The sequence below is a fragment of the Trachypithecus francoisi genome, unplaced genomic scaffold (genome assembly GCF_009764315.1).
Source record: "Trachypithecus francoisi isolate TF-2019V2 unplaced genomic scaffold, Tfra_2.0 Lachesis_group21, whole genome shotgun sequence".
Taxonomy (NCBI): domain Eukaryota; kingdom Metazoa; phylum Chordata; class Mammalia; order Primates; family Cercopithecidae; genus Trachypithecus; species Trachypithecus francoisi.
Window position 1 is genome coordinate 2,642,431 of NW_022681467.1, and position 20,514 is coordinate 2,662,944.

General features: G+C 49.2%; 1 protein-coding gene across 1 annotated transcript; it reads left to right on the plus strand.

Moving 5' to 3' along the window:
• The first annotated feature begins 13,463 nt into the window (after positions 1–13,463).
• CST3 (cystatin C) lies at positions 13,464–17,851 on the plus strand. The gene is made up of 3 exons (XM_033185428.1): positions 13,464–13,894; positions 16,141–16,254; positions 17,513–17,851. Exons 1-3 carry the CDS (start codon positions 13,652–13,654, stop codon positions 17,594–17,596), a joined length of 441 nt encoding a protein of 146 aa, XP_033041319.1. The 5' UTR covers positions 13,464–13,651; the 3' UTR covers positions 17,597–17,851.
• The last annotated feature ends 2,663 nt before the right edge of the window (positions 17,852–20,514 follow it).

Here is a 20,514-nt window from a genome sequence, read left to right on the forward strand (position 1 = left end):
AGGCCGGGCACACTGGCTCATGCCTGTAATCCCAGCGCTTTGGGAGGCCAAAGCGGGCGGATCACTTGAGGTCAGGAGTTTGATATCAGCCTGGTTAACATGGTGAAAACCCATCTCTATTAAAAATACAAAAATTAGCCTGGTGTGGAGGCACACACCTGTAATTCCAGCTACTTGGGAGGCTGAAGCAGGAGAATTGCTTGTGCCTGGGAGGCGAAGGTTGCAGTGAGTGGAGATCGAGCCATTGTACTCCAGCCTGGGTGACAGAGCGAGACTCCATCTCTGGAAAAAAAAAAAAAAGGAAGGAAGGAAGGAGAAAGAAAGAAAGAAAGACAGACAGACAGACAGACAGACAGACAGAAAGAAAGAAAGAAAGAAAGAAAGAAAGAAAGGAGGGAGGGAGGGAGGGAGGAAAGGAAGGAAGGAAGGAAGGAAGAGAAAGAGAAAGCAAGAAAGCAAGAAAGGAAGAAAGAAAGAAAAGAAAGAAAAGAAAGGAAAGAAAGGAAAGAAAGAAAGAAAAGAAAGAAAGAAAGAAAGAAAGAAAGAAAGAAAGAAAGAAAGAAAGAAAGAAAGAAAGCAAGCAAGCAAGCAAGCTGGCCAGTTAATAACCCTACATTGGTCTCTAAGTGTTTAAGTGAAAGGAAGAGTTGCACCAGCTCTTCCACCATCACTCACTTTAAATGAAAATCTAGAACTGATTTAAGCTTTGCAAGGAAGACGTGTTGAAAGCCAAGACAGGCAAAAAGCTATATCTCTTGTGCCAAAGAGCCTAGTTATGAATAAAAAGGAAAAATTATTGAAAGCAGTTAAAGGTGTTACTCCAGTAGATCTGCAAATAGCAAGAAAGTGAAATAGGCCTGGTGCAAGGGCTCAAATCCCAGCACTTTGGGAGACTGAGGCAGGAGGATCACTTAAGCCCAGGAGTTCAAGACCAGGCAGGATGACAAAGTGAAACTTTGTCTCTACAAAAAATAAAAACACTTAGCCAGGTGCAGTGATGTGTATCTGTAGTCCCAACAATCCATGAAGCTAAAGCAGTAGGATTGAGCTCAGGAGTTCAAAGTTGCAATGAACTATGATTGCATCACTGCACTCCAGCCTGGGTGACAAAACAAGACCCTGTCTCAAAAAAAAGTGAAATAACCTTATTGCTGATATGGAGAAAGTTTGAATGGTCTGAATAGATGATCAAACCAACCACAGCATTCCCTTTGGCCAAAGCCTAATTTAGAACAAGAACCGAACTCTCTTCTATTAAGACTGGAAGAGGTTAGAAAGTTGTGGAAGTTTGAAGCTAGCAGAGATTGGCTTATGATATTTGAGAAAGGAAGCCATCTCTGGCCAGGCGTGGGGGCTCACGCCTGTAATTCCAGCACTTCGGGAGGCCGAGGCAGGCGGATCATTAGGTCAGGAGATCGAGGCCATCCTGCCTAACATGGTGAAACCCCGTGTCTACTAAAAAATACACACACACACACACAAAAAACTAGCCGGGCGTGGTGGCGGGCACCTGTAGTCCCAGCTACTTGGGAGACTGAGGCAGGAGAATAGCGTGAACTTGGGAGGTGGAGCTTGCAGTGAGCCGAGATTGTGCCACTGCACTCCAGCCTGGGTGACAGAGCGAGACTCCGTCTCAAGAAAAAGAAAGGAAGCCAACTCCATAATGTAAAAGTGTAGGATGAAGCAGCAAGTGCTGATGTAGAAGCTGCAGCAAGCTATCCAGAAGATCTAGCTAAAATCATTGATGAAGTTGACTACACTCAACAACAGATTTTCAATGTCGAAGCAACAGCCTTCTATTGAAAGAAGTTACCACCTTCTTTCATAGCTAGAGAGGAAAAGTCAATGCCTGTTTTCAAAGCTTCAAAGGACAGGCTGACTCTTTTGTTAGGAGTTAATGCAGCTGGTGACTTTAAGTTGAAGCCAACGCTCATTTACCATTTCAGAAATCCTACAACCCTTTCTAATTATGATGAATCTATGCTCTACAGATAAAACAAATATAGCATTTCTGTTCACAGCATAGTTTACTGAGTATGTTAAGCCCAATTTTGAGACCTACTGCCCAGAAAAAAAAAAGTCCTTTAAAAAAAAATCGCTGCTCATTGACAATGCACCTGGTTACCCAAGAGCTCTGATGGAGATATACAAGGAGATTAATTTTGTTTTCATGCTGCTAACACAACATCCAGTCTGCAGCCCACAGATCCTGGAGTAATTTTGATTTTCATGTTTTATCATTTAAGAGATCCATTTAATATGGCTACAGCGGGTACAGATAGCGATTCCTCTGATGGATCAAGGAAAAGTACATTGAAAACCTTCCAGAAAGGATTCTCCATTCTAGATGCTATTAAGAACATTTGTGATTTATGGGAGGAGGTCAAAATATCAACATTTGCAGAAGTTTGGAAAAAGTTGATTACAACACTCAGAAGTGACTTTGGGGAACTCAAGACTTCAGCAGAGGAAATAATTGCAGATGTGATAGAAAGAGAAAGAGAACAATAATTAGAAGTGAACAATTAATAATTGCAAAGATATGGAACCAACCTAAGTACCCATTGACCAACGAGTGGATAAAGAAAATGTGATATATATACACCACAGAATACTACTCAGCCATAAAAAAGAATGAAATCATGTCTTTTGCAGCAACTTTGATGGAGCTGGAGGCCATTATTCTAAGTGAAGTAAGTTAGGAAAAGAAAACCAAATACTGCATGTTCTAACTCATAAATGGAAGCTAAGCTATGGGTATGCAAAAGCATAAGGAGTGATATGATGGACTTTGGAGACTCAGAAATGGGAGGCTGGGATAGGGGGTGAAGGATAAAAAACTACATATTGAGTACAACATACACTACTCAGGTGATGGGTGCACTAAAATCTCAGAATTCACGACTATATAATTCATCCACGAATTGTTTATTACCATTTTACTATATAAGTCATTCATCCATCCATTCAACCAAAAACCTATTGTATTCCAAAAGCTATCGAAATAATAATAAAAATAAATAAAAATTTATTAAAAAGTAGAGCCCAAAGATGGGACTGGATTGCTGCAATCTTATAAAACTTGAACAGATGAGGAACTTTTTCTCATGGATGCGCAAAGAGAGCCGTTTTTTGAGATGGAATCGACTCCTGATGAAGATGCTGTGAACACTGTTAAAATGACAACAAAGGACTTAAAATATTATGTAAACTTAGATAATATAGCAGTGACGAGGTTTGAGAGGACTGACTTCAATTTTGAAAGAAGCTTTATTGTGGGTAAAATACTATCAAACAGCATCTCAGGCTACAGAGAAATCTTTTTTTTCTTTTTCTTTTTTTTTTTTTTTTTGAGATGGAGTCTCTTCCTGTCACCCAGGCAGGAGTGCAGTGGTGGCACGATCTCAGCTCACTGCAACCTCTGCCTCCCAGGTTCAAGTGATTCTCCTGCCTCTGCCTCCCAAGTAGCTGGGACTATAGGCCTGTGCCATTACACCTGGCTAATTTTTTTTTTTTTTTTGTATTTTTAGTAGAGACAGACATTTTGCCATATGCCATGTTGACCAGGCCTTGAACTCCTGACCTCAGGTGATCCGCACCTCCTCAGCCTCCCAAAGTGCTGGGATTACAAGCATGACCCACTGCGCCAGGCCTACAGAGAAATTTTTGGTGAAAGGGAGAGTCCCTCAATGTGCCAGCCTTCATTGTTGTCTTATCCCACCCCAACCTTCACAACCACCACTCTGATGAATTAGCAGCCACTGGACTGAAGGAAGGCTGTCCACCAGCAGAAAGATTATAACTCACTGAAGGCTCAGACGATTGTTAGCATTATTTAGCAATAAAGTATTTTTAAACAAAGGTATATATATTATATTTACACATAATATTATTTCAAACTTAATAGACTACAGTATAGTGTAAACATAACTTTTACAAGTACTTGAAATGAAAAAGTATGTGTGACTCACTTTATTGCAAAATTCACCTTATTGTGGTGGTCTGAAACAGAACCTGCAATATCTCCAAGGCGTGCTTCGTGGTAAGCCATCGGCTTATGCAGTGGTGGTAGCTGGCAGGAACAAAAAAGGCAGGTCGTTGGGAAGGGCAGCTGGGGCTCTCAGGCACAAGCTGACACTGCTGTCCACAGTCACAATTTCTTCCTCCTTAGGGAAACTCAGTTCTGGTTTTAGGGCCTTTGGACTGATTGCATCAAGTCCACCCAGGTCATCTAGGATAATCTCCCTTCCTTAAACTCTACTGAGTGTTAACTTTAATCACTTCTGCAAAGGACTTTCACAACACTTATATTAGTGTTTGACTGAAAACCTGGGGACTATAGACTACCCAAGAAGACAAATAAAACTGACTATCTCTTTTTGCAGCTTTTCTGTAAGTTGGAAATCTTTCAAAACACAGCCTTGGGGCCAGGCACGGTGGCTAATGCCTATAATCCCAGCACTTTGAGAGGCTGAAACAGGTGAATTGTTTAAGCCCAGGAGTTTGAGACCAGCTTGGGCAACATGGCAAAACCTCATCTCTACAAAAAAAATACAAAATCAGCTGGATATGGTGGTGTGCACCTGTAGTCCCAGCTACTCAGGAGGCTGAGGTGGGAGGATCACTTGAGCTCTGGAGGTAGAGATTGCAGTGAGCCAAGATGGTGCCACTGCACTCCGGCCTGGGTGACAGAGTGAGATCCTATCTCAAAAAGTAAAGGCAAAAAATGCAGTCTCACTCTGCTACTACATTCCTTTCTCAAGTGCCAGTAAGCGAAGGACATTGCAGTAGAGGAGTCTGAGGAATCCTAACCACCCATTCCTTGCTATTTCAGAATTCTGTCCCTGTGGTTACTACAGCTGCAATTTAAGGAACAGAATTGTTTTTCTTTACCAGCTTTTATGACCCAGTGCCATGCCTCAGGCACCTGACACAGTGCTTCTCAAACTTGCCTATGAATCACTTTGGGTCTTGTTCTTCAAGAAGGAAAACAATATAAATCAAAAATTCGATCTACATGAAGAAAATGAGAGCATTAGAGAAGGAATAAATGAAAGTAAAACAAAAATTTTCATTTTTATTATGTATTTTATTTTTCTTTCACTCCTGCAAGTTAACTTGAATCGGGTTAACGCATTAGACATATATGTTAGCATAATACATTCATTCTCTTCTCCCAGATAAAACTTCTCTATGCTTTCATTTTATACTGTTTTCTTTGGCCCATATTCTAGCCTTCCCAAATAGCTATTTTCCACTTATTTTCTCTTTATCTTAAAAATCACCACAAGTGCTTCATGCACAGACATGTGGCCATAACTGCTCTAGTTACAAGCATGCAGGTGTTACACTGTGTGGCCAAGGATGTTTGGGCCCACTTAGGGACCCTCACAGGCAAGGAGTCATGGTCTAGGAGGGGACTCAGGCTAACACTCATTCTTCTTTCCATAAAATCCTTCTTCTTGGATAAATTAGACATAAATTAACCATTACCTGCCTGATGTTGGATGTTACTGGCTCTACGTTTCCTTGTTTTGAGGCTGACCTTTATAAAAAGAGTGAAGGAGGCGAGGAAGGGAACCACAGATCTGCATACATAGGAATCAGTTCGTGCAAAGGCCCTGAGGCAGGAGTATGCTTCATACCTTCCAGGAGCAGCAAGAAGAGCAGTAAGACAGGAGGTCAGAATAGGCAGGCAGATCATGAGGGCTTTGTGGACCCATTGGGAGGTCTTTGGCTTTTACTCTGGGTGAGATTGAAACCATTAGAATTTCACCATTCAGCATAGCAGCCACAGGCCTCATGTGGCTATTTTAAACTTTAGCTAATGAATATTCAGTGAAACCACAAATATGCCAGCCACATCTCAAGAGCCACATGTGGCCTAAGAATTTTGAACAGAAGAGTAGCGTGATTCGATTGAGGTTGTAAAAGGAGCCCTGGGCTTCAGAGGTGAGCATGGGCTGCTGGGGCTACCCATCAGATGCTGCCTACAGCTGGCAGTGGTCTGGCCCAGTGGTGCCCATGAAAGTAAAGGCAGTGAACAGATCATCTAGATGTGTTTTGAAGGTGGAACCGGCAACATTCCCTGATAAATCAGAGAAGAAGAGAAGTTGGTGGAGGGGGACTCCAGGTTTTGGCTTGAGCAACCAGAAAGGTGGAGCAGCCCTTACTGAGCAGGAGAGGCTGGGAGTGAGGGAGGTGGAGGGGTAGGCCCCACGTGCAGCTGAAGACCTGGGTGGCCTGGGGTGTCTGGAGCCATCCAGGAGAAGGGCACTGAGATGGACTTGGAGGTTCATCAGTAGTTCATGCTGGAGACATCCATGCTGGAGATATGGGTGCAGTGTTGGTGTTAAAGCTCCAGATGTGCCTCAGGAGAGGGGTTTCATTTCCCCGGGGTTGGAGCTGTGGCACTGGTGTCTGCACCTTTTAGTGTCCTGTGATGACCTGCACCACACTGTGTTGAAATATCTGTTTAAATGGCCTTTCTCTTTACAGACCCAGGACTTCTTGAAAGCATACCTTTTACCTCGTTAAAGTCAGAATCTCACATCTTAGGTGTTCAATGAATATTTACTAAACTAAGTGAAAGAATGAAAAAGGTAATGCCTATTATAAAGGATCAGTAATAACAAGATGGGTCTACCACGATGTGATTCAGATGCAAACGATGCCTAGAAAGAGCATTGCCCTTTAGGTAGGACCACCCATGGTCTCAGGCCCAGCATGACAACTGAGGACAGTTACACTCACCAACATTGACACCTAAGATAAAGCACAGATTGCTGCAGTTGGCCACTCGAACTGCCTCATGGCTAGTTGGACCTGACTGAGGCAGGTGTATCACTCTGAAGAGCTATTGGCAGTCTTTTTTCAAGATTCATTAAAACAACAACTTTGTAGCCCCAGACTCAAAAATTTCACTTCTAGGAAGAAAACAACCTATGCACCAAGATTTTTTTTTCTGTAACAGTGTGTATCACAATATTATTCATACTAGAAAAAAACTGAAATAGCCTAATAGTCTATCATTAGAAAAAAAATTAACAACTAAACTATGGAATACTCCGAATAGGAAATGAAACAAAACTTTCAAAGACAATTTAACAACATGAAAAATGTTCATGACATAATGAAGTTTTTAAAGAGCAACATGAAATTATAACCGCCACATGATCTCAGTTCGGTGAAAATGCACACATGCGCACGTGCACACACGCAGGCACATGCACAGAAGCATGCGCACACAAACTCACATGCACACGTGCACACACGCAGGCACATGCACAGAAGCATGCGCACACAAACTCACATGCACACGTGCACACACGCAGGCACATGCGCAGAAACATGTGCACACAAACTCACATGCACACATGTGTACACACGCAGGCATATGCACAGAAGCATACGCACACAAACTCACATGCACACACGTAATTTATTTTTCTTACACTTGTATTCATTTTCTTATTCATTTTTGTAAAGAGTATGTATAAATTTGATTCTAAAAATACAAGAACTTTTATTTCCAAATATGGAGAAGAGTTGGAGAAATCTGTTCGTTATCTTCGAAAACTGGGTTTTACTCCATTGATGGTGACACTTTTTCCCCATTCTAGATTCTGCTTGGAGCAAAAAGTCAAAGTAACCTTAGGAGAAAGAGAGAGATGAAAGAGAAGGAGCAGGGAGAGTGGGGGTAAGGTAGGGCAGTTGGTCCAGATTAGAAAGGAGAAAGGCGAAGCAGTGGCAAAAGCTCCGAGTGCCTGAGAGCTGCCTCCTCAGCAAATGCTGCTGAAATCCAGGGCTGCGAGTGTCAGGAGCCTCATGTGTGGCAATCGAAGACTGATGTATGAATATACCGTTTAACATGGATACAGCTCAAAAACATCATGCTGAGTGAAAAATGGCAAGCATAAAAGTCTACATGATGTAAAAATCTGTCTGCATGCACTTCTACAATAAACAAAACTCATCAATAGTGAATGAAGCATTGGTGCAGTGGCTGTCTCAGAAATGAGGCCCCCAATTGACTGGAAAAGGGGACGAGGGAACTTTCTAGGGGGTGATCACGCTCTGTATCTGATAGAGTGTGACTTTGTCAAAATTTAGTGAATGTATGCTTCAGATGTGTGCATTTCACTATAGGTAAATTTTATAACAAATGAAAAAGGTATAAATAAATGATGAGCTTGAGTTCATGATATGCATACTAACACGCGTTTAAGAGTGGAGTATACTAATGTCTGCAACCTACTACAAAATGCATTTTTAAAAAGACAGATTGAGGATGTTTAGAGGGACAGAGCAGTGGACAGGTGAGAAAAAAATTAAAGTCTAATATTAATGACAGAATCATGGCGGTGGGTAGATAGGTGTTTGCTAAATATTTTCATAATAAACTATAGGGGGAAACACATGCCACACCCCCACAGCTCCACCTTACCCTACACCCATCCCTTTCCCATCACCCCCACTCCATCTGCACTCTTCCCATTCTTTGTTTGCTTCTAGTCCTCCAAGCCCCTTACTCTTACTTGGCAACAGGATTTTCTGGTAGGGCAGAGTTTTGGCCTGGCTGGCTTCTACTGTTAAAAAAAATATTCTGTAGACATTTATTAAAATGGTAAGGGAGACTTGATTCAAGACTATTGCAGTGGGGGTCAACACTATTGCAATAAGAGAGAGATAAAGCTCAACCCTGAACACAACAACAATAAGTGGGATTTACAGCCAAGGAACATGGTGTGGAGGGGTGATGTTGGCAGGTAGAAAGTTACTAAGCAGACATCAAGGGAAGGGAGTGCTGGCTGAACTAACTTAGCAGGATTCTGACAAGATGCAGCAGGAGGCCTGGGCCTCCAGCTCCAGCACCCAGTGAGTCAGCTTAGCAGGATCCTGGGCAGGAGCAGGAATCACTCTCCAGGTTACTGAACTCTGCTAAAGGAACTGATATTCAAAGCTGCAGAAACACTAAGAGGGGAGTGTTACAAGAAGGTGGATCTAGTAAGGAAACCGACCACTCAGAGATGCCAAAGGGATTGCTCAACCCGCTCAGAGCCATCTCTTTTCTTCCTGGCCAGGCCTCTGCAGGGAGTCAGGTGGAGCCCTGGCAGCACCAGCTAGCAGCCTGTGTCCCTGGAGGCCTCTCCCTCTCCCTTTCACTCAGATGTGGTTCTTCAGTCACTGGCTCTGCTCTGGTGAATGCACTCCTTGAGAAAATAAATGTTAACCCTGTAATCCAAAACGATGAGCACCGTTTACCCACTGGCTCCTGAGCAGAAATGTCCCAAGGATTCTCATTCCCCCATGTAGTGCAAAACAGACCGCAGACACTGGGCTCGGCCCATTCTCGTCTCTGTCTGCAAGGCTGCCAGCAGGCTTCCCGTGCGTATCGGTTTCCTAATGATGTGGCATCATCTCTATTGGAGCCAAATGCATTACCAACATTGGCCTACAGTCTAGAGGCAAGCATCTGCACGTCCTCCATTGTTGGGGAGAGAGAGGGGACAAGGAGGGACCGTGTGTGTAAGGGACACGCTTGACCCCAGAGAACTCCGGGCACTCCATAAAGAAGGCTCCTGGTCTTAGGCTTTGAGAAGCTACCAAATCCCGTGGCTGTTCAGTCCAAGCTCCTACTGTAGACACTGAGTGCTAATTGCTCAAAACCCAAAGTGCAGAATCTCAACTCTTGGCCAACTTGATTTAACCAGTAGCACCTTTAGGTGCTGTTTATGTGTTTGGTCATTTATTTATTATAGCATTGTTTAGTGTTGTTATTATTGCTTATTTATTACAGAGAATTTCTGCCATTTACCTAATTTCTCACTCTGCTAATTCAGATAATGGGATCAATAATCAAAAAGGCAGCCTGGGAGAACATGACTTTCTCTTTCATCACCTGGCAGAAGAGAAGCATGTCCCCTCCTTGGCAACTGGACTCCTCCAAGTTACATGGGTGCTGGAGACCCCAGGCTCAGTCCTAGGTCCGTTGTTTCTCTCTGTGTCTCTGCTAGCATGTCTTTGAAGCTGTAGGCTGCTCTGTCACTTTTAATCATGTTTAAACATCATCACTGATGCCCAGGCACAACAGTTTACAAGGCAGTCCACCTCTCCAGACACATGACCACAGAGAAGGCAAAACATTTGCTCAAGGTCACCAAATATCAGGAGCAGCTGCCCAGCTACTGTAACCTTTCACTTCCTACTACAGCATACTGAACACGGCTCCTGCGGCTCCCGAGAGCACCCTACACTGGTGTCTGTTCTACAAGGGTTAGAGAGGTCGCTGCATCAGGCCAGCTGACCCTCCCTGCAGCAGGTGCCTGCAGGGCACATCCTGACAGAGGATGACCACTGGCAGCGGCATCACATACAGGGAAATAGGCCAGCACTCCAGCTCCCACCTCACACCCCACCTACCACCATGCTCCTGGTATCTGGGTGACCTGCACCTCTTTCCTAATGACAAAAGACAGGGGATTTGTGTGTATTTCACTTTACCCTCTGCACAACACATCCTCCTGAGACTCGAGCCCCAGTGGCCAGGGAAGGTGGGAGCCACAGAGAAGAACTAACTCCCACACTTGGGAGGTGACTATTCTGCTCACAAGCACCTGGCGAGGGGCCGCCCTCTCTTTCCCTCTCTGGGAATCTCTCCCCATGTCCTGTCTAACTAGGAGGCATATGTGCATCCCTGTTTGAAGACCTTCCCGCCCTCACCCACCATCCCTGGGCCACCTGCTGTATCTGCTGGGCTGCATGGCTTTCTAGGGGTGCTGGATTTGCAGTGGGGTGAGATGGTCACCAGACCTCAGGTAACAAGGTCCCCTGTCCAAATACTGAACATGAGCACCCATGAGTAACACTGTTCCCACTGCCGGGTTCCTGCTGATCCAGCCGCAGCCATGGCCGAGCCCCAGGATCACAGCAGGTCTGGGCTGATCCTTGCCGACCCTCACCTTGACCACTCCCAGGAGAGTCCTCTGGGTGCTCTGCAAAGGCCCAGGGTTTCCTGGTGTTTCTGGCCAAGCTGCCACCTCGCCATAAGGACATTTGCCACAGGATCACCTTCAGGCTTGGAGGGTGGGGTTGAGAAAACAAAGGGAACAGCTGTCTGTTCAGAGCTTCCTTCCACCCTCCCCACTTCTGGAGTCACTTTCCAGCCCAGGCCCGCAGCATCCCAAGCTGGGGACTTTGTCATCCCACAGGGCACCCTGCTGATCAGGTCCTCTCAATCTGGGGAGAAGGAGAACTCACAGTCCTGGCAATGAAGCAACATGGGGGGCCGCTGGAAAGCCATGCTGAGCAAAGGACGAAGACACACCCAGGCTCGCTCTGCAGGACTCCATTCCTGGGAAGCTCAAGGACAGGCAACAAAGGAGTCTATAGGGCCAGATGGGGTCTGTCAGTAGTGGGCATGAGGGTGAGCTGCAGAGGCAGGAGGACGCCATCTGGGGCAAGGCAGATGTCACAGGTCTGGACAAAGTGGTAACACGGGTATATGCATTAATGAAATCCCCCATGTTAGACATTTTGTTGTCTGTAAGTTCTACCTCACTCAGCGATGTTCTAAACTCAGGTGAGTTTTCCAAGCAGTGCAGAGGACCAGCACCGGCAGTGTGATGCCCAGAGGGGAGGAGCAAGAGACATCCGTGGGCTCCCACATTCGTCCCGCAGCTGCTGCTCCCTCTCCTGACACCCCCACTACCTGCCGGGGGTCTCCTTGCACCTTCTACCCGGCCCCACCCACAGTTACCGTGAGACTCCAGGTCGTTCCCTTCCCTGCTTACACCCACTCCCGGAGCTTCCTCTTCCTGGAGCAGGCATGCCCAGTCCCGCCTCAGGGCCTTTGTAATGGCCCTTCCTGCTGCCTGGGGCTCTGTTTCCTGCCTAGGCAGGGCTTGTCACTGTTCCAGTCTCATAGAGACCTCCCTGACCAGATCCAGTGGCATCACCTCTCTGTATCCCATACTCTTTCACTTCCAACAGAGAGACTAATTTCCTGATGTTAATTATTGATCACTATTCGCCATCCTCCCACACACCCTAATGCTGGGCTGTGCAGTGCCACAGCCACCAGCCACATGTGGCCCCAGGGCTCTTGAAATAGGGGCAGTATAATTGACACCCACTCTAGGTGTAAAAAATACACAGGGAATTTCAAAGACTCAGTATACACACCCAAAATAAAGTAACCTATGTTATTAATGATTCTTCTTATGTGTTGAAATAATATTTTGGATATATTGGGTTAAGTAAGAAATATTATAAACATTACCTTCACCTGTTTCTTTTTTACTTTTTGAAATGTGTCTCCTAGAAAGTTTTAAATTGCTCCCAGGTTTGTGCCACATCTCTGTCTCGCAGCAGCCCTGCAATGTTGTGTCCATGGCTCGGTCACCCAGGCTCCATCTCTAGCTCCTACACCGCCTGGTGCAGAGGGAAGCTGGTGACAAGTCTGTTTGTTGAATAATAAGGAGTTGTGAAAGGAGAACTCAGAGTTTTTTACTCAAATAAAGGTTAATTCTTCTGTTTGAAAAGTCCCCTGGCACAGGGCATGGCCTGAGTCTTCTGCAGCCTCTGGAATCACACTTTTGCCTTAGTGATTTCTAGACCTTGACCAAATGCTCACGGATACTCGGGACCTCCCAAGACTCCGGAAGGCCAAGACCTCTATCCTTTCCTTTTCTGAGGAAATGAAGCTAGGGGGTCGCACGCATTTAGGGCTCAGGGGGACTTGACACCTCTCTGGAAGGCAGGGTGACCTAAGCTTGGGAGGAGGGACAGGTCTATGGGATGAGATGGAGCTGAGGGGATGGAGTGGGTAGGAGGGGGGCGTGGGTTTAGAAGGGGTGGGGGAAGGGGGCCAGAAGTGGAGTTAGAAGAGGGGAAAGAAGAGGATAGGAGGGACAGGGACAGGGAGAGGCCAGGGGTGGGTAGGAAGGGAAGACAGAGGACTGGTGGAACGAGGGAGGGGCGATGAAGAAGGGCAGAGCTTGGGGGCGAAGTGGAAGCAAGGACAGGAGTGGAGGAGGGAGAGGAGGGGCAGGGGAGGCGGTGTCTGGGGGTTGAAAGGGGAAACGGATAGAGGAGAAGGAGCTTGAAGAGGGGAAGCATGGAGGGGCCTGAAGTGGGGAGGTTGGAATGGTCTGGGATGGATGGGGAAGAATGGGGAGGATAGGAGGGGCAGGGGAGGCTGGGGGGAAGACAGTAGGCTAGGAGGGAGAGGGGAGGGGAGGGGATGGATAGGGAGAGACAGGGAGGCTGAGGGGACAGCCGAGGAGCGAATGGAGAGGGGAGGCCGGGAGGGGCTGGGAGGGGAGGAAAGGGGATGGATGGGGAGGGAAGGGGATCCATGGGGAGGGCCAGGGAGGCCAGGATGGCAGGGGAGGCAGGGAGGGGAGGAGATTGATAGGGAGGGACCGGGAGGCGGGGAGAGGTAGGGGAGGCGGGAAGGGAGAGGGGAAGCGGGAGGGACTAGGCGTTCCGGAAAAGGAAGCGCAGGGCGCGAGGGGCGGGGAAGGCCGGAAGGGATAAAAGCGCAGCCGCTGGCCCCGCAGCGCTCACGGCCTCGGGATCGCACTGGGTCCTCAGTAGCTCCAGCCTCTCGCCTGCGCCCCACTCCCGGTGTCCCGCGTCCTAGCCGACAATGGCAGGGCCTCTGCGCGCCCCGCTGCTCCTGCTGGCCATCCTGGCCGTGGCTCTGGCAGTGAACCCCGCGGCCGGAGCGAGTCCCGGGAAGCCGCTGCGTCTCGTGGGCGGCCCCATGGACGCCAGCGTGGAGGAGGAGGGTGTGCGGCGTGCCCTGGACTTTGCCGTCAGCGAGTACAACAAAGCCAGCAACGACATGTACCACAGCCGCGCGCTGCAGGTGGTGCGCGCCCGCAAGCAGGTGCGTGCAGCCCCCCGCAGGATACCGAGCCCTGGCCCCGCCGCCCCAGCCCGCCCCGCGCCGCTCCCGGACCCCGCGCTGCTCCTTCTCCCCGGCACCTGGGCTTCTCACCCAGACCCTGTTCCCGGTCTTCGCTGTCACCCTGGAGCCCTTGGCGGGCGTGTCCGGGAATGCCCCGAGTCTGGTCTGGCTTGGAACCGCAAGGACACGCCAGGTCCGCGCCTGGCGCCTGAGATCTGCTTCCAGGCGTCAGCTCGAGCGGCGCTGCAGCTCGGGGGCAGGCACAGGACGTCCCACCCAACTCTGTCCAGACCTCCTGGGACGCGGGGCTCCGGGTGCGCTGCTGAATACGCAGGAGAAGGGAAAAACAGAGCCCCTCATCTGGCTGCCTCCTTGTTCTTCCGCCAAATAATTTTTAAACACTTTAGTTTAACTTTTTATTCTCACATAATTTCTGACTTACAGAGCAGCTGCAAAAATAATACAGGGCATCCCTGTAGATCTTTCACCCAGATCCCTCAGATGTTAGCACGGATGTTAACATTGTGCCGTTTGTTCCCCCCAGCTCACTTTCCGAATGTGAATATGGGTGTGTGTATATGTCCTGTATATGCATTTTTTTTTGCCTGAATCTTTTGAGAGTGAACACTTCAGTGTGTTTTTCCTTAAAACAAGGGCAGTATCTCACATAACCACGATTCCATTTTGAAAATCAGCACTGACACATTCATGGTCTAATGCTCAGACTCATTCAACTTTCCCTGACTGCTGAGGGGCTTCATGCCCCAGGACGCTCCCGGGCCATGAGTGCATGAGTTCAGCCCTGTCCTGTCCCCTCTGCCTCTTTTCACCTGCAGCAGCCACTGGGTCTGGACCATGACAGTGCCATTTCCCAGGATCCAGCAGGTGTGGGTGGAGACTGTGCTGACTCTGGGTGGGCTTGGTGCTGGTCAGGATGAGATCCAGGCCATGAGGCTCGTCCTCCTCCCAGAGTCCTCTCCACAGGGGCCACACCTGGGCCTGGCTCCTTATGCTGCAGAGGCCTGCTTCCCTCCCAAAGTCACACCCCTGGGCACAGCCCCCTAGGACTGGGGGCCTTCACCCTCAGGCCGGCTGACCACCCCCTACAGCCCAGGGCAGCTGAGTTCCTGCTGGGGCGGAGCATGCCTGACCCTGCTTCTACCAGCTGATGCAGAGTTAGACCTCAGCCAGATGAGGACAGCAGTCACCCAGCAGAGCGGAGTAGGGGGTCAGATCAGGAGGGAGCTTCAGTAGGGCTACCAGGTCCAGCTTGACCTGCATCCCATGGCAGAGCAACAAACAGTGACACACACTTTAGAGCTCCTCCACTTTTCTCTTGGAAATTCAGAGGAGTCCAGACCAGCCCCGTTTCTCCTCCTGCAGCCGTCAGCTGGGGCCCTCTCCCTGCACAGGAGGGACACTCTCTGGTGTAGGGTCCCCGCTGGCCTGCACCCCTCTCTCACTGGGAGTGAAGCATGGGGCATTGTAGATCATTGGACCCTGGAACCTATTTTACAGAGCAGCAGACTGACACCAGAGGGATCACAGGACTTGCATGTGGTTCTACAGGACTTGTGTGTGGCTCCACAGGGCAAGGTCTAGCACCCTGGTCCCAGGGTCCCTCATCCCATGCTTCTCCACAGTTCTACCAGTCATGTCTGGGGGTGGCACTGTACAGGGAAAGCATTCAGTTCTCTTCTGAAGTTGCAGCCGTAAGACTCACTTTAGAAATACTGCCTCCAAAATCACACCTGGAATGGAGGCATGTGGGAAGCAGTTTATTGGCCTAAAACATCAATGTATGTGAGCATCTCATCTCCTATTGATAAATGAGGGAAAATACCTCTGGGTTAAATGAGAGGAATGAGATGCTCTGTGGACTGAATGCCAGGAACTGGAAGTTTGCCGAAATTTCATCATCACATGAGAGCCTTCCTAGAATAGATCCAGTGTCCCTGCCCCCTGGGTCATAGGTAGCAGAATTCAGTTAATCCTTGGCATTGGCCTAGAGAAAACAAGTTACCAGGGAGGCCTGGGGCATGGTATCCCTGCCAGCTGGCAGGAGGAGGTGGCTTGTGTGCCTTGCAAGTGACAGTGTGGGTAGCTTGTGAAGGTAGGCTTGAAGCCCCAGGCTAGCCCAGTGACCCAGTCACAGTGAAGTGCCTGTGTGTGTAAGAAACTGACAGAGCATGCCGTCCCTGCCTCCTGCTCTTTCACATGTGTAGATCGTAGCTGGGGTGAACTACTTCTTGGACGTGGAGTTGGGCCGAACCACATGTACCAAGACCCAGCCCAACTTGGACAACTGCCCCTTCCATGACCAGCCACATCTGAAGAGGGTATGTGCCTCATGTGGGTCCAGGGCCAGTCATACACTGCAGAGGGGTGTGTGTGTGTGTGTGTGATGTACATGTTCTGGAGGGTATGTGTGCGTGTGCCTGAGTGTGTGTACATAAGGAGATGCACATGTGTTTCCATGTATAGGTTTGTGTGGGGAGGTCATATGAGTGTGTGCTAGTGGGTGTGTGGATGTGTTGGGGAGGTATGGGGGTCTATGCATGGATGTGTGTGGGTGTGTGAGTGCGCATGCGTGTGCACATATGTGTGGGGGTCTGTGCGCATACATGCTGTATGAGGAAGTGCCTGCACTGTATGTGTGCATGTGGGTAGATAGAGGTGTGAGGGAGTATGTGGATTCACGCATAGATCTGTGTGGGTGAGGGTTGGGGTGAGTTCATGTGGAGGCCTGTGTGTGTGTAGATGGGGCGGTGTGGAGAGGGCTGATGAATCTGATTTGCTAAGAGGGCGTTAGTTTGGGAATGGGGGTACTGGGAGCCCCACCCTGTATACTTTGGAGTGTTGCCTGCTGGACTGTAGGAAGCAGCTGCAGGGTTGGGTGCTGCGCAGGGAGAAGGGGCTCTGTCTAACCCCAGCCTCAGGCACCTGCCCGCAGCCACAGCCACACTGAGCAGATTAGAGGGTACTAGAGGCCTGTTAGCAGCCAAACCCTCAGACCTGCCCCAGCTCACCCAACACCAGCTTCTCCAAGGACCCAGGATTTCTTTTTTTTTTTTTGAGATGGAGTCTCGTTCTGTCTCCCAGGCTGGAGTGCGGGACCCAGGATTTCTTGTAGCATCTTTGCTCAGGGGAGAGTCACACGCTCTTTGTTATCTCGTCACCACCCCAAGCACTATGAGTTGCAATTTCCAGTTCCCTGGTTTCTTCCCTCTGACCCTCTTAGTGCTGACCTGGGTGCTGGAGGTGGTAGGAGCTGGGGGCAGTGAGCTGCCTCCCCCTGCTCTGCACCCTTAGGGCTCCCGAGGCCTTGCACAGGCTGCTCCTCATAGGGCTGTGCTGGGGCAGGAATCCTGCAGGCTGAGGTGGGTGCCACCTGGTGGAGCTGGAGCCCTGGGAGAGGGATGGAGCAGTCACTGCCCAGTCCAGCAGTGCTCTGGCATCAGCAGGGGTGGGTGGAGGGGTAGGTAAGGGCCAGTGTTTCACCTCCATCCTTCACTCCCACTCTGATGTCCTGTGCCTGGGCATCGTCCGCTTTGAACTGTAACCCACACTGATTGTCCCCTCTGTTTTCTTTCACAGAAAGCATTCTGCTCTTTCCAGATCTACACTGTGCCTTGGCAGGGCACAATGACCTTGTCGAAATCCACCTGTCAGGATGCCTAGGAGCCTATACCAGGCTGGCCTGTGCCTATCACCTCTTATGCACACCTTCCACCCCCTGTATTCCCACCCCTGGACTGGTGGCCCCCGGCCTGGGGAAGGTCTCCCCATGTGCCTGCGCCAGGAGACAGAAAAGGCAGCAGGCGGCCTTTGTTACTCAGCATGGGGCTCTGCCCTCCCTCCTTCCTTCTTGCTTCTCACAGCCCCAGTGTGTGGTGCATATACCCCCACCTCCTGCAATAAAACAGTAGCATTGGCTCCCTCTGAGTTCTGGGCTGTCTGGAGATGTGCACACAGGCAGGGTTTCCACAGTTCCTTTATGAAGCCTCCTCGTCCTGCTGGTGTGGAGACAGAGGAGTATCTGGGAGCTGATGCAGCCACAACAAGGCTGTCAGGGGAGCTGCTGCTATAGGAGACGTGAATCTCAGAGCAAGGAGAGGGCAGCCAGGGGCTAGGAACCCAGGCATTCAGCCACAGCAGCCCCTGGTGAGGGGTTCAGGGAGAGCAGGGTGCCCAGGCTGCTGCCCCCAGAAGCTGGGCTGGTGCTTTGGTCTGAGCTCCTGGTCAGACCAGGAGGAGGGGGCTGGCTGTGTCCACAGGCAGAGGCCAGGCCTCGGTAGAGCTCGCCAGGCAGTAGGTTCCATCTGTGCTTGCAGAGTTGAGCAGACTCCAGGGACTGAGCTGCTCTCATCAAATCCCCTAGACATTAAATAGGTAGTGATCGATGTGTGTTTCTTTCCAAGAGACTTAGGCCCCTTCATGGAAACAAAGTCCAAAAAGCCTGTGTGTGTAACTGAGCCGGAGAAATGTCAACCAGACCAGAGACCGGCAAGATTACACAGAGAAAGCAGCACCTGCTGTCATCCATCCTGGGAGGCTGTGTCCTCAGAGAGTTTTACAGGCTCATGGCCACCAGCCCTTTCTCTGGACTTGGATTTAAAACAAGTTTTGTCCAGCTTCATGGTAGGGATGAAGTTAAAGCACAAATGAGACTGACAATGCAGTGGACTCTTCTTTTTCCAAAGATTAAGAGAGAACATTCCTTTCGTGTCAGCATCGTCCTATAGAATAGTGGATCTTTGTCACAAGCAGGAGGCTACAGTCCTAGGACACAGCCCACCCTGCATGGTCCTTCCCTTTGCCATTTCAGGACAGGGGTGCAGCCCTCACAGCCAGTGCTGCCAGGGCAGGTCTCCCAGGTACCTTCCAAGCTCCAGGCTGCACTGACGCCCTCTTTTGGCCACTGCCATGAACACTGAAGGTGAAATGACGAAAATCCACCCTAGTAACCCCAAGGACATGGTGTCCCTGCAAAGCCAGAGCAGGGGACACGGCAGGGAGAGTGGAGAGCATCTGCTTCCATTTCCTCTCCACCCTGACTTGCTTTAACAGGGTATTTGGGGTGAGGAAAGTGTAACAACGCCTAGGAGGCCATAAGCTGAGGAGACTTGTGTCTGGCCTCGCCCTGCTGGGGGTGGGCGGACTTAGTGACTCAGTTTTCTGTTGGGGATTGGGGGATAGAAGTGGGGGTTGGGGTCAGGGGTAAAGGGTCCCTGCAGAGAGGTGCTCCTGGCTTTCTACCTAGGTAAAGGATCTCCTGTGACACAGCAACAACCATCCAGGCACACAGTGGAAGTGAATAGCTGACTGTGTAGCCCAGTCCCTTTTCTGACACACTTCGTCCCTGGGGAAGTTGAGGTGGGGTGGGGGCTGTACACAGGACTCCCCAATCTCCCTGTATGTCTCCTCCCTTCCCTGCCCTCCAGCCGTAGGCCCCATGGCCCACAGCCAACAGGGAAGCAGGTTGGTGCCACCCCTGCCTCTCCTCCGCAGCCATCAGGCCTGTAAATGCCTCCCTTGGACCCCCATGAGGCCAGTGAGCCAGAAGCCCCTCTGACCCAGAGGTTACTGTGACCAGCACATCCTGGAGAGGAGGCTTCGCCCTTGCACCTTTCATCTGCAAGAGTTAATTTTACATTTATTTTAAAAGTTGGTTTAAGTGTATACTTCATCTGCAGTTAACCATATAAATAGATTCATTACAGGGCCTGGCTCTGAATAATTAGTAAGTTGGAGAGGCTTTTTCATTGATCTGGTTCTACATTGGTGGCTTTATAACATAGTGCTTTGACACCTCTTGCATTGTGATACTGGTGAGCATCAGGGCGGGATCAGGAAGGGCCCAGTAGCTTCCAAGCTCCCTAGCATTCTTACCCTGAAGGAAGCCAGCCTCTGCAGAAGGATCCCTTTCCCCAGGACAGTCAGGCTGGCAGGGTGTTCCTCGATGGCAAGCCTGTACACGCCTGCCCTCAAAGTCCAAGGGAGCTGAGAGGCCAAAGAAGGGCTGACAAGTCTAGTTTCTTAGAAAGAAAGTTGTAACAGGGACTTGCGAGCAGAAACCATGTCCTGCGTGGCCACAGGACAGTGGATCCCCATCCGTTACCCCAGACCCTGGGCTTCTGTGCCATAGGGGAAAGGGTATAGGAGCTTCAGAAGGAATTTACCTAAGGGCTGGATTTACAGCAAACAGCAGATGAAATAGAAATCTTAGAAGCATTGATGGAACTGAGGCTCAGCATTGGCATCCAAGATGGAGTGGCCTTAGCCTCCACAAGAGACCTCCCAGAGCCGCTCCAGGTGACGGCCCACAGCAGGTTTCCATAACCATAGGTCAGTTTCAGGATCTCGGTCCTAAATCTGCCTTGTGCTTTTCCATTTTTTTAAATCACTCCATTTTAAATACAATATTTTTATGTCTTTTAGGTAAGAGCCATTCTCCATTCTGTTTATTCTTTATTCCCCCCAAATTTTGTTTTCTAAATGTATTTGTTCCTCCAAATGAAACTGTTTTCTCATGTTCAATAAGTAGGAATATGTTTTTTTAGGAAAAAAAATTGACAACGTTGAACATTTGAGTCTTT